Source organism: Nylanderia fulva, unplaced genomic scaffold (genome assembly GCF_048542155.1).
Source record: "Nylanderia fulva isolate GAGA-0341 unplaced genomic scaffold, ASM4854215v1 Scaffold57, whole genome shotgun sequence".
Classification (NCBI taxonomy): Eukaryota; Metazoa; Arthropoda; class Insecta; order Hymenoptera; family Formicidae; genus Nylanderia; species Nylanderia fulva.
The window spans coordinates 284,468-298,272 of record NW_028190665.1 but is presented as its reverse complement, the minus strand read 5'-3'; the positions used below and the strand labels follow the sequence as shown (position 1 = coordinate 298,272).

The 13,805-nt window shown below is 35.9% G+C and overlaps 1 protein-coding gene across 3 annotated transcripts in view; it reads right to left on the bottom strand.

Annotated features, from left to right (window-relative positions):
* Positions 1-2,356: 2,356 nt before the first annotated feature.
* Positions 2,357-13,805, bottom strand: part of LOC114942299 (uncharacterized) — a 77,692-nt gene continuing 66,243 nt past the window's right edge. For 2 of the 3 annotated variants that reach the window (XM_029317634.2, XM_029317635.2), the window contains 2 exons: positions 10,313-11,048; positions 2,357-9,791 (listed from right to left, as the gene is read on the bottom strand). In XM_029317634.2, coding sequence (XP_029173467.1) covers positions 9,056-9,791; positions 10,313-11,048 — 1,472 coding nt within the window. In that variant the 3' untranslated portion in view covers positions 2,357-9,055. The remainder of the gene's footprint in view (positions 9,792-10,312; positions 11,049-13,805) is intronic. The other variant, XR_014925817.1, reaches the window with a different exon arrangement.

Here is a 13,805-nt window from a genome sequence, read left to right as displayed (position 1 = left end):
AACGTATATGTCAGTTGTAATTTCCCACTCATAGATGTAACATTTTTAATATTACATATATTACATTGTAGTTATATTGTCATTATATCCCAAGATAGCACTGCCTTATCAATACATCAATATGCTATTTGGTATATAATTACAATATAACTACAACGTAATATATGTTATATTAAAATGTTACATCTATGAGTGGGAAATTACAACTAACATGGATATTACATGTAACGTATACGTTATATTACCTGTTATATTCCGTTTTATTATAGCAATGTAACAATTATATATCGGTGTTTGCTGGGATATAAATTCCGCGGAATTAAACGCGCCATTACACGCGAGGACGATCACAATCGAATTTGTCTATGTTTACCTATTTGTAGCGGTACTTCAGGTATAGATCCCAGGGAGACCCTGCGCGTTTTCCCGGTTTCTGACCCCAAAACAGCTCGACGGCACTCAATGCCATACGAAAGAAACGCGCCCGTCCGCTTTGTCGCGTGCTCTGCCAGACTTTCTTGACGTGTTGGCATAGTTTTTGACAATGGAGCCAATGCTGCGGGAGCAAACTCATACGCCCGCACCGTTGTGCAACGAATATAACAACGATTCTTCGCTTTGAATTTAATATTATCTTTACTTTCTCTCCTTCGCTTTTCTCCTGCAAGAACTAAGAGCAGTAGTAAAACTTCCAGCAGTAGTGTTATAAAAGGTAAGCTTAAAAGTTGATGTTACATCGTGCAAGTTGCGAATATGCCACAATTTCGAAACATTAAAAAATAAGAAAAATAAAATAAAGATTCTTAGAAGACATTTTTATACAGTAATATATACATATACAGTATCCACATAACCCATATACACAATAAAAAAAAGTAATGAAAAGTATTAAGTACATGCAACGCAGAATTCTGTAAATGTTACATTACACTAAAATAAATAACAAATATCGAAATTTGATATTCTTAAAGTTAATATTATATTTATAAATATCAAATTTATGAAAATGTAAATGCTAAAGTAATTTTTCCTCATTGGAGATACAATCTGAGAAAAAAATAGATAAAAAAAAAAGTAAAAGAAGTAATTAAATTAATTAAATTATAAGAAACATATTTTAAGAAAAAGTAAAAAAAATACATAGAAAAAATATTAGTACAAACTATCTACTAAATACTAACAGTAACGAATATCGATATTCTGAAATCCTATCAAATTTGATAAATATTTAATAAATATTTATAAATATCAAATTTCTGAAAAAATCATTCTCGAACTGCGTACAGCCAAATCTTAAAAGCTAAATATTATTGTAGAATACACACAGAGAGCGATTATCTAAACATGGCAAATAAAAAAGTGTAGAAAAAAGCGAATACAAGATTAAAATACGTGTGTGGGACTCTCGAGAGACTCCCGTAGCCGATCTGATGAATTTGGACGATTCAGTCGGACTCGATCCGTTGCATCTGCCACGTGCCCCCATATTACGGCATAATGTGTCACTGTGCCACGGCCGCGCCACCCTTCTCTCTCTCTTCAGCCCTTCGGCGACGCCTGCAGCTTCACCCGTCGCTCGATCGCGCGTGTATGGAATCCTAGATTTTGGAAACTCGGTGGCCCGAATGGCACAGCTGAATGCAGGTCGCGCTGGTCCTCCTAAAATCGGGGAGGAAACGCGCCGGGGAGGATGGAGGAAAACGGTTTTTCGTGCATGCACGGCCCCTTTGGCCGCTCTCGTGTGTTATACCCCACACGATATCTCTTCTCTCTCCGTTTTCTGAATCAACAAGCGAATCCATGATGCAACCTCGGATGAGTCGTGAAAATATTGTCACTTTTGTGCTTGTCTCCGCGCGACACTTTATTTCCGAATTTCTGTGCGAGAGATGGTCCGTCGGGATAAAATAAAATCGATCCCCCTAGTGATAATGTTTTATCGATGACTTCGAGAAATCCATGAAATTTTGAAATACAAAGAGATCCTCGTGGACGGGGTGTTTCTTTTCTTCTGGAGTTTTGCGATGATGATTATATTGAATAAGCTAAAATTAAATAATAAAATTAGTATAACTTTGTAAAGAATAAAATAGGATTTCGAATCTACAAATTTCATGAAATTTAACTTTTGACGTTTAAAATCATTTCTAAACTATTTGTGAAATTATACTTGTGACAGTTGCTTTAAATTAAGCAACTTTAAATTATATTTGTAAATTAAATCTGTTTGAAATTCATAGTATAAATTTACCTTCCGAATTAATATAATTCATGAAATTATAAATGTGAAAATGCGATATAATGAAATCTAAAATTTGATTTGTGTGCAGGGCAGGTGCCGAATAACGAGACTCGATAACGATTAAACAGTGAGATTTAATAATAAAAATAGTCTGACAGAGCAGTCAATTCATGGAACATTCGATAATCGTTTATTAATGCGTGATTGCAAAGATCGGGGCATGGAATTACGAATAAACACTTACAATACAAAGAATTCGCCTCTCTAGTCGATTCTTTATCCCTTATTCACAATAGGAATTCAAAGTTGGCAGCAATGCAGTAATAATGATAATATTACAATTAGTATTTTATTCCCTAGACGCGCGAATTACTTACAAAACGATTTATATATCATATTTGTACGAATGATATACTTCTCTCTATAATATTCGCAATTCGTCACTCTTTTTTTTTATTTCTTCTTTGCCTATTATCTCTCTTTTATCTTATTTATAGGAATATTATTTAAAATCAGTCTTGTGGTTGAGATATATTAGGTGTCTGGTGAGGTAGTGTCAGTTTCATAGTATACGTTCAGTGCCACTTGATCTGCTATTCGCGCCGTACTTTGCGTAACAAATGTCAATGTAACGACAATGTACGCGACGTTTAATATATATATATATATATATATATATTGATATACGGAATCGTTGTCGGTGAATCTACACGATCTTCAAGATCGATTAGAATCGTCCCACAACGATCGCCGATAAAATATTTGCGACGAACGAAACGTTGAAACGTTGTTCGCGATAAACAATCAAGTGCGCCAAGTGATTGATACACTTCTCTCGCTAAATAATATATATATATATATATACATATATATATATATATATGTATATATATATATATAACCGACCTTTATTATATCTATTACTTCGTGAGACCGTGTTTATTCATTTTCATCGTTTTAGGCGTAAGGTCTTGCATTTGTACCGTGTCACGTTCTCTTCGTGCGCGAGAACTCGAGCGGACGCGAACCGGCGTACGTGTTACACATTTTTGCGCGCATATATATATGTATATTTCTGTTGCGGAAAATTGGCAAGAGCGACAAAGTCGCTCGAATTCGCGCGCACCGCGATTAGCCTGTACAAAATTATATATAGATATCAACTCAATTACATGTAAATACATACGAACAAGTATATGTAATTATAGGTACATTTTTCTCGAGTACTCGAACGATTGGAATACGGAGTACGGTCGACGATCGACGATTATTTGCATGCGTTTCGAGAGAAATTCTAAAATCTATTTATTTTAATAGAGAATATTCGATCGATTAGTCATATATACTACGTCCCCCGACGGAAAGGTCGAGATATGAAATGTAAAAATAAATTGTAAGAAACGTAAGATATATAAGAAAAATAAATCAGAGAAATAAAAGATACAAGAGAAAATAAAAATAAAATCTAAATTTAAATAAAATTAAGTACAGTGTAGAGGGTAGTATTATATGACAATCGCTAAATTAATTAAAAAAAAAGAAACTGAACTTGATGTTTTTATAAGAGCGCTGATAATTCTCCATAGAATCGTTCATTATGTTAGTGTGTGTAATAGAAATTTTTAATCAATTATATATATTCACTGGTGATTTCTTATATTATAAGATCACATCATTATTATCAATCTCATTAGATAAAATTAAACAATTGATATTACAATATCGCCAGTGAAAGAGAGAACATTTATAAAATCCTAATTGTACGAAATAACATTTTTTATTTTTTTTATTTGCACTAAAACAGCCATTAATTTTATAAAGTTGTCAGAGATTTATAGAATCACCGAAATTAAGTTCTAGTTTCACCGTAACATTTATTAATACGCGATAAAATTCATTCGTATTAAAAAAAAGTTACTTAATCTTTTTTATATTTCTCTGAAATAGCCCTAAAACTCAAATATTTTTTGACTGCTTTAAAAGAAATGAACGCTTGAATTCGTCAGTTAGATTGTTTGTTAAAATTCTTTACCTTTGTCGCGTATTGCTAATGTACATAAAATACATTTGCATTCTTGTTTGATTTGAATTTTCAATTTTTATTTGTGTCGTATGTCGATCATCATCCGTACAACGCAATCGCAATTCAAGTTCAAGCGCATCGTATTAGTACGTTACAACTAGTCGACACAAATATATAATATATGTATGTATACATAGTTTTTGCACGTTAAGAATAAGAGGACAACAACGATAATAATTACGATGGGACAAGCGATAACTCTATGCATTTAATATAAGTATAACGACGCGTGGTTCTTTGCCTCGTCGATATCCCAATTTTCATCACGATATAACTACTGCTTAGAAAGAAACAAAATAAAAAAAAAACAACAGACTTGCGTAAGCAGGACTGGACAGGAACATAAGTTACAAATAGCATTAGGAACTAACCATCTTTAATTGTAGGAACCTTCAGAAATCGGTATATCTCAAGGTACTCTAGTATCGATATCGCGCAAGTATACATTCGTGTAGAAATCGGATAATCTATGATTCAATTGCCATAGAATTCAATTCGATTGTACACGCGATGGACGTCAAATCAAAACTGAAATGTCTATTATTCGATTTGACCTCTTGATCGACAATTATATCTCACGAACCGACTTAATCATAATGTTAGGGACTCCTAGTCGGAGTCTAAGCCCAAAATGTGCCAGATATCTTACATCTGTCTAAGTACTAAAGTATACAAAACGTATATATTGTATGTTGAACGATAATAAAAATATCGCCGAATTATACCAGACAAATAATGACGCAAAGTAAATTAAATCATATCCTCGTGATAACTTTCAATATAGCTTTCTAATCCATATTCCAGTCGTTCGAGTACCCGACAAAAATGTACCTATGATTACGTATATATACTTGTTCGTACATATTGATAATATGTAATTAAATTAATGTCTGTATATAATTTCGTGCGGTTAATCGCGGTGAACAAAAATGCAAGCATGTCTATTCGAGTTTAATCTGATCAATTACAAGTTATAATTATCGATCAAGAGGTGAAATCGAATAACGTGTTTTCCTAATTTTGTTCGACGTTGATCGCGTTCTATATGTTATATGCAGGAATTGAAGGAATTATATGGCAATTCCAGAATATATGCAGACCTGAGAGTAAAACCAGAAAGAAAACCTTCTACGAAATATATCATTATCTCAGTATAATTTTGCGGTATGAATTTCAGCACTTTACATATACTTTATATGTCGAATAGTACCTTGCAATAGTACCTTGGAATGTATTAATTTTTAAAGATTCCTCAAATTTAAGATTATTAATTCCGAATACTATTTTTCATTTACGTTTCTGTCGGTCCTGCTTATGCAGGCCTGCTATTTTTTTTCTCTTGTTTCTTTTCGGTTTAAAATCTTATCGAAACGACGTTACGTTCAATCTCTATAATAATTACTAACCATCGAATCTCATGGATACTTTCAAATTTCGCGAATGTGACTCGTATACTGCAAATTAATAATTTAATTGTTATCCCTCTGTATCCGCGTTGCGCGATGATACCATTGAGATACATTTTCGTCACCGAAAGGCTTGAAAGAAAGGCAGATCTTGCTTCGAATTCCCTATATAGTTTATATTGTACATAAGGAGAATTATTCTCTCCCTTCCTCCGAATAGAAGATCGGACTGAATTCACAAGTGTAAGCGTCTCGCGCGCCTTTATCTCTTTTTTTCTCTTCTTCTTTCTGGTGGGTGACAGATGAACACGAATGTACGATTAGATGTCGTGACAGAGAACGCTAACGAATTTACTTGTGGCCAGTTTGCAACAATCGCCAGAGCGAAAACCGGTCTCATCCTCGACGGTCAAGCGACGGAACGAAGAGATGACAGGACACCGGCGCGGCGCGGCGTTAAGAGAGTCGCGATTAACGGAAGAGTTTCTTTTGTCGAGGATGGATTCGAAATCTTATTTCGTCGCAGTCTATTCGCGAGAGACAATTATTCGTTTCTCGTAACGTTGAAAGAATTTCGAGTGTCTCGCTAAAGACCTGGAGAGATTGACATCGTTGTAATTTCGTTGAGCTCGAATACGGATGCAAGAGCGTTTGAAAGTATTCTCCTACGTTCATTCGAGATGATGGAAAAACGATACTTGACAATAAAATGTATGTATTTTTTTTCTCGCATCATCGAGAATTGAACGAATTCAAGAGAGAGTACTCAATTTTCGTTACTTTATATTAATTATAATTCAATTTTCATTGAGAATTATATTGAGCTATATTTTCTTGCGAACTGATCACACTTTTTGTCACAATATTTAAACGTCCATTTTGTTACTAGCCGAAAGGAGAAAAAGAAGAGATAAAGACGCGCGAAACACTTGTAAATTGAGCGCTTTATGATCTTTTATTTTGGAAGGATTTGGGAGATGTTTCTATGTACAATAAACTCGAGAAGTTGAAAATATCCCGACGGTATCGCACATTGCATTAAACAAAGATAAAGATTAAATTATTGACTTGTAGCATTCAAGTCACATTCGTGAAATCTAAGAATATTCATCAGTGAGATTCGATAGTTATTTAGCAATTGTTGTGAATCCATTAATAACACCGTTTCGACGAAATTCCAAACTATTAAAATCCCATAATTAATATACTGAGATATAACGAATATATTTTGTAGAAAGTTTCAGCGTTTATAGATCGAACAAACTTATATATTTTATTAAGATTTCTTTTAAAAAAACAAAGAAGCAACGTAATCAAAATCAATCACAATTTTTGTCTTCTTGAATCTTTTTAAGTATTATAAATTATAAATTATTTTTATTTATCTTTTATGTATTATAAATTTCGTGCATCATGCAATGAGTTTTTTTTGCATACACAATCATCTTTAACTTCTGCTCTATCTTCGTTACTCTCTTCTATGCAAGTGTAAGGTAACATTTATGTTATATTACCAAAAGTCTGCAAGTTTTCGCATCCAATCGCTTTTTTAAACAAAAATGCATATAAATCTTTCTTAAGTAATTTATATCTTGTATTTTATCGTTTATATGAATTTTAAAATAGGATAACGGTGTTCCACTGATTCGCTCAGATTTGTTTTGTTAGAAACAGCAGTTCCGCAAAAGAAGTTTCAAAAAAATATATGCATAGGAGAGTGGAACAAAAATAAGAGCAGATTATAAAAATGACTCCTGAATGGCGCAACATGAACAACTATTAATATTGTTTCTGAGCTCAATACCATTTTAAAATATATGGGAAAATATAATGGGCGGTGTGTATAAAGAAACTCACGGTATGGTGCTTTCCATAAAAATTTATAACGCGTGAAAAAATGTTTAAAAAAACGAATATAATAATTGTTTTGGATTACGTAACTTCTTTGATGTTCCGTAAAAAGAGATCTCAATAAAATGATTAAACTTTAATATAAGAACGCGCATTATAAAGAATATAAGAAAATTAAAAATATAAGGAAGAAAACAATTACACTAATTGTAAATTCTATTATATATATATATATATATATATATGTCACGCTATTTTAAACAATTTTTTCTGCTACATAAATTGCTAAATAAACTGCATAAATATATAAAAGTGAAAATACTTTTTTAAAACAAAAATACGAGACAATGCAAGAAGACGCAATAGTTACACTAATACCTGCGGCTGTCGTTCTTTCTCTATAAATCGGTCAAACGAAACAATCAAAAGATAAACGAGGGCAATTTGGGCCTATCCGATATTTCGAGCAATATTCATATATAATACGCAGACCTCCTGTTTTCCTTTCTTCCGCTTTTCTCTTTCGTTGCATACAGCAAGATGCAAAGACATGGTGTGTGGAATATATATATTTTATAACTCGAGATGTTCGTGCTTCTTCGTCGCACTGGGGAAAACTAAACAAAACCAGAAAACGGAATTTTTCTTTCAAAAATGCGTAACGGACCCACATTGAACAGTAAGTAATAGATGGCCTCCAGTCGGCGGTCAAGAACACAAATTTGCGTACCCAGCGCGTCATAAATCAACCTAGCATGTCTTGAGCGGCCAAAGATGTCAGAAATGATGCAACGTTTTTCGGCGTAAGCCAATGTATTTCATCGCGCGAAAAACTGGTTCACGCAAAAGACGCGTACCAGCCGAGAGGAGGCCAACTAGCACAAAAAAAAAACTAGAACTCTTTGAAGAGGATCGTTGACGGGACCGGCTGTTCGCGTCCGAAGGATAGCAGGCGGAAATCGGAGAAGCATATCTCGATTGTGCAAACCTCATTCTCTGCGATCAAGACGAAACTGTGAGAAGTAATGGAGGTGGAGATCGGCTTGAATTTTAAATCGACTCGCGGACACTGGACGACATGATCAAGATTTTCTATTTTGCTTATTTTGCTTAGGGGAATATCGTCCTTCGACAAATCTAAGACCTTCATTTTTTCTTCCGACCATTCTGTAATAAAAGAAAAATACGCGCAGATATATAGTTTCGCTATTACGCATCATTGCATTGTCCGAAGCATTTTCGCCGATTTTTAAACAAGTTTTCATCTTTATATATTTATACAATTTATCCGGCAGTCGCAAAAAAAAATGTTGAAAATCATACGAATAACTTTATTTAGCTCAGCAAATTGAAGAATCGTGATCCTCGTCCAAAATTTAACGATGTAATAAGAGGTAGATATGGGAAAGCGATTACGGGATACCTTTCTCTAGCGTTGAAACTCCACTAGGATGATACTTCACTTGATCTGCGTTAGGGGTTGCTTCTTGGTTGCCGCGAGGACAGTCTTGACGCGGCGCGAGTGTGTCTCAGGAACAGGCTGGCTTGATACTTCTCGTCCTCTTGTTCGGGACTGCTGTCTTTGCTGAGGCTATGGCTCAGCGACGAGTCGTTGCTACTGTTGCTGAAGTAGTGTCTACGTGACCTGGACATGGATAGATCCTCGGGTTCAGTTTGCTCGGGTAGAACGATCGACGGTCCAGGTTGAGCGTTCGAGGGCCCGGGTAGATTCAGCATCTGCGCGGCGATGTCGACTATCGGGCTGGGTAACGGGCGACGAGTTGGCCTCCTGAGATTTTCCTGGGTTGCGTGCGAAATATTCTCCGCTTCCTCCTGCTCCTCGCCGTCGATGTCGATATCGTCGTTTTCGTCCGGCTCGTTTTCGAACTCCTGTGCTTCGTCGCCGTTATTTTCGCCGTTGCATCGATGCTGATGCAAATGGTGTCGTCTTCGGAATCGTCCGTGACAAGTGTCGCATTCGTACGGCTTCTCGCCGTTGTGTACCATTATGTGCGCCTTCAACTGGTTCGAGTCGCTGAAACGGTTATTGCAGTGCCTGCAAAGGTACGGGCGCTCGCCCGTATGTACGCGTACATGACGGCGGAGATTCGCGACCTGAACGAATCGCCGCTGGCAGAATTTGCAGCAGTAAGGCTTCTCGCCCGTGTGAAGTCGCATGTGTGTCTTTAGATGGTGGTCCCGAGTAAATCTGCAAAATTCAAGAAACTCCAATCAGTAACGTGCAGAACGTCTTGTCTTCCACACAAATTAATTTTATTTTCAATACAGGGTGCCTCAAAATTATCGGACACTCTGTTAATAGGGAGATTCTGAAGATTATTTGGAGACGATTTTTCTTCAGCAAAAATGTCGAGGGAGGTCATCATTTTTTGCATGTTGTTAATTTTTGCCATCATGTATCTTTGTAACTAAGCCTTAAGTGAAAATTCTACTAAACTAAACTCTATCTGAAATTAATTGAAGAATGTGATTTTGTTAATATTTTATTTCCATAAGGCTTAGTTTGCGAAAAACCCTTTATTTTCAACTACTTATAACTCGAAAATTATTGGTGCCTCGACATTTTTGCGGAGGAAAAATCGTCTCCAAATAACCTGAGAAATTTCCCTGTTAACAGGGTGTCCGATAATTTTGGGACACCCTGCATATTAATTTTTAATTATTAATTAAGAAAAGCAAGATCTGATCGATTGATCGCGATAAACTCACCTTTTACGACAAACCGGACACTGGAAAGGCTTCTCGCCGGTGTGCGTGCGCTCGTGATTCTGCAGCACATGCTTGTAACCAAAACCTCTCTTGCATACGTTGCAAACAAAGTTTTGCTTCTTGCTCTTCTTCTCTGTCTCAGGACTGACGGTCGGAGATCCTGTCTCGGAACCGACGGTTGGAATTGGGGATGGTTCGATGTTGAGTTCGGCTACGCCTTGCAATGTATTTTGCTGATCAACGGTTGATTCGGTGTTCAACGATTGATTAACGGGCGTTATTTTTCTCCTCTTCCTGCCACCCTTTTTGCTGCCCGGCACATTGTTATTATTATTATTATTATGATTATTATCGTCGTCGTCGTCGTTGTTCACGGCGGTGATGCTGATGCGCTGGGACGTGGAATTGCTGGAAGTGCTGAGAGCCGGCGATACAACTGGTGATAAATGAACAGAAGAGGGCGGCGGAGACCCGGGCTGTTGTCTTCGCCAATCCCGCGGATTGCCGAAGAGATTCTGATTGAAGAACGTCGATGCCGCGGCTAAGCTGCTAACGTGCAACGGAGGAAGTCCTGCGTTTATCAGAGCTCGAGTAGTGAGAAATTCCTGGTTCAGCACCGACAAACTTGCTTGCACTGATCTCGTCATCGATTCTGGATATAGCGACACGTTGTTTGTGAACGGTGGTTGCTGCTCGGCGTCCTGCATCCTGCTTAGGTGTTGATTGAACAAGAGGCCTGAACCCAGTAAGAAAAATTACATTTCAGTATTAAACCATGAAGCTGCGCTTAATATTTAAATTATAACAGGATCAGATTTCATTACTCATGTATTTCATGAATTGAAAATATAAACGTATAATTTGATATATTGATATTTTTCGGCGCATGGTTATTAAGAATTGGTCAAATTCGCGGCTACAGATGAGTAAACAAAATGTATTGAAATATTATAATTGAGACATCTTCCTCCTCGCGTTTTCTTTCCCTATTAACCTCCCTCGTGCGCTTCTTCTTCTCTTTCTCCCTTTCTCTTTCCTTTACGATCTCTCTCTCTGTTCCTCTCTCTTCCCTACCACTCCTGACGTGCCCTCCCACACATGTCGCTCGCACGTGAGGTTACTGGATCCTCCTCCATTCACTCACACTCTCGTATACGAGAGTTCATTCATAAGGCTCCACGTACTATCACGTACTCAACTATCCACGTACGCGTGTACCGTATCTTCGACTTGAGGCCAACGACTTTATCAGTAAATACTCACTATTATCGAAATGTTACCTTGAAATCGATCAAAATATTAGTTATTACATAACATCCTATTATTCTTTTTTTATCTTTCTATGATTTAGATCCGACGGAAAGAGAAAGAAAGAGACTTTCTGAAGAAGAGAAAAGAAAAACTTGCAGATTTTGATATACATACTCATATGTGTATATGTATATGTATATGCATATTCAAAAGAAAGTAACAGATTAAAAAAATATTTCACGAAATAATTAAGTGTACAAAAATTTGCAGTCGTAATAATATATTATACAATATATAGGAAAAAAAGTCTCTAATATTAGCAGCTGTCACATTTACATTTCGTAATAAAAGTGCACGTCAGTTTATGATTGAACAGGCCTAAACGTTGTCATGTGTATCGAAGCATAGTCTGCTGAGAATTTTTTTTTATTTTTAAACTACCTACGCAATGTAATTTTAAAGCTTACTCTTGGAATCTGTTTTACACAGGATACTTTAATAATTAATATTTAAAGATCCGATATTGCAATCTCTTTAAATCCAATTTAAAGATATTCAACGATTATATACGCGATTAAAACGCACTTTAATAAACGTTCGAGAGACTGTCAAAGTGAAATATTCAGAAAAGTTCTTAACGAGATCGAGTTAAGCAAAGAAACGACACCCGAAAATCCATATTTGATCCGCCGCTGGCTAATTAATGAATTTAGAGAATCAACGTCGTTTAATCAATAAAGATGCGTACGATCTCCTTCTTATGTGCTCCTCTCTTCTCTTTTCTACCCCAAAATTCCCTTAACGGCGACCAAGATCCTTACAGCCTACGACCGCCGTTTCTTGGCAACGCGACGAGAAGAGTACCGCCTCCGCTCGCGTCTACCCCCTAATTGGTCGCAACCCTTGTAGTTCTACCTCGAGTTCTTTCTCTTGAAAGCGCTATTAGAAGTTAGATCGTTGTAAATTAATTTGTATCTCTGTGTTCTCTTCTATCCGACTTTATTCTCGACTGATTAAAAGTAATCTCTAGACATACATGCGCTTGCATGACTTACATTGGAGAAGTTAATTCCCTTATAATAAAAAAATATATGTACACACCTATGCATATATATATATATATATATATATATATATATAATAGATACGTAATAGATAAAGTATGTACACATATGTAATAGATAAAATATGTACACACACACACACAAAGAGTAAAAAAAACTATATAAGGTACATATTGATAGTTCAAAGTCCCGTTAGAAACATAAAATAATTCTTCACGGTTTATTCAACAATCTTTGTTTATGAAGGTAATGTTAAAGTTAAAGCTTCGATCGGTGGCCAAAAAGAAAAGCCTTGAATGCTTAGAATAATGGACAACTATCTTTTCTTTAAACCTCAAATGCTTTACTGCAAGCGGTTATTTTTATTAGGGTCTTACTGACTGTATGGTTTACTTATTCTTTCAAACACATAAGTTACAAGTACCTTTCCGAAATCAAGATATTTAGAGATTTGCGAGGTAGCTTTTCGATTTATAGTCTTAAGAACATTATAATACCCCTTATTAAATATTAATGTAATGTCCGCAAACATTAATGTAACTTCCGTAATATAATATTCATAAATATTAATGTAATATCCAGGTTCGCCAAGGATATTTTGAAGTGTGATATAATGGATCGAAAAGGTCGCTCGCGTGGTTTGACAAGAAAACGCGGCTGTAGACTTACGAGACAGTCGTTAAAAGTAATAGCGAGCATTCCGAAAGCAAGATCGCGAGAAATCACGGCGAGTTTTATTTTTCTGACATTATACTTTCTTGACATTCTTCGTCAAGTAATTTCGCTAGTCTCTCTGAGGCTTATCGATGTTTACAATGTGTTACAACGTACGTGCGTCGAGTCGTCGTGGGCGCTTTTAGATTCTGGCGATGCGCCAAAAGTCGCGCGCTTGGCTCTTAAGAAACTATGAAATTGCTCCCTTCTCGCCTTGTGATTTCCTCTACCCTCCCCATTCTCTATCTTTATGTATGTTAGTATAAAGCGCGAATACATTTACATTTTCTTCGCATTTATTACAAGTTAATGTCCATAAGATTGCAGGATGAGAATAAAAAAACTTGAGATTAGTGTGAATTCTGGTATCTTATGCGACGGATCATTCCAGGAATTAAATTTTTAAATGACTTTTGAAACGATAAAAATTAATAGATCTAGAGTTTGTGGAAGCAAAACAAAAC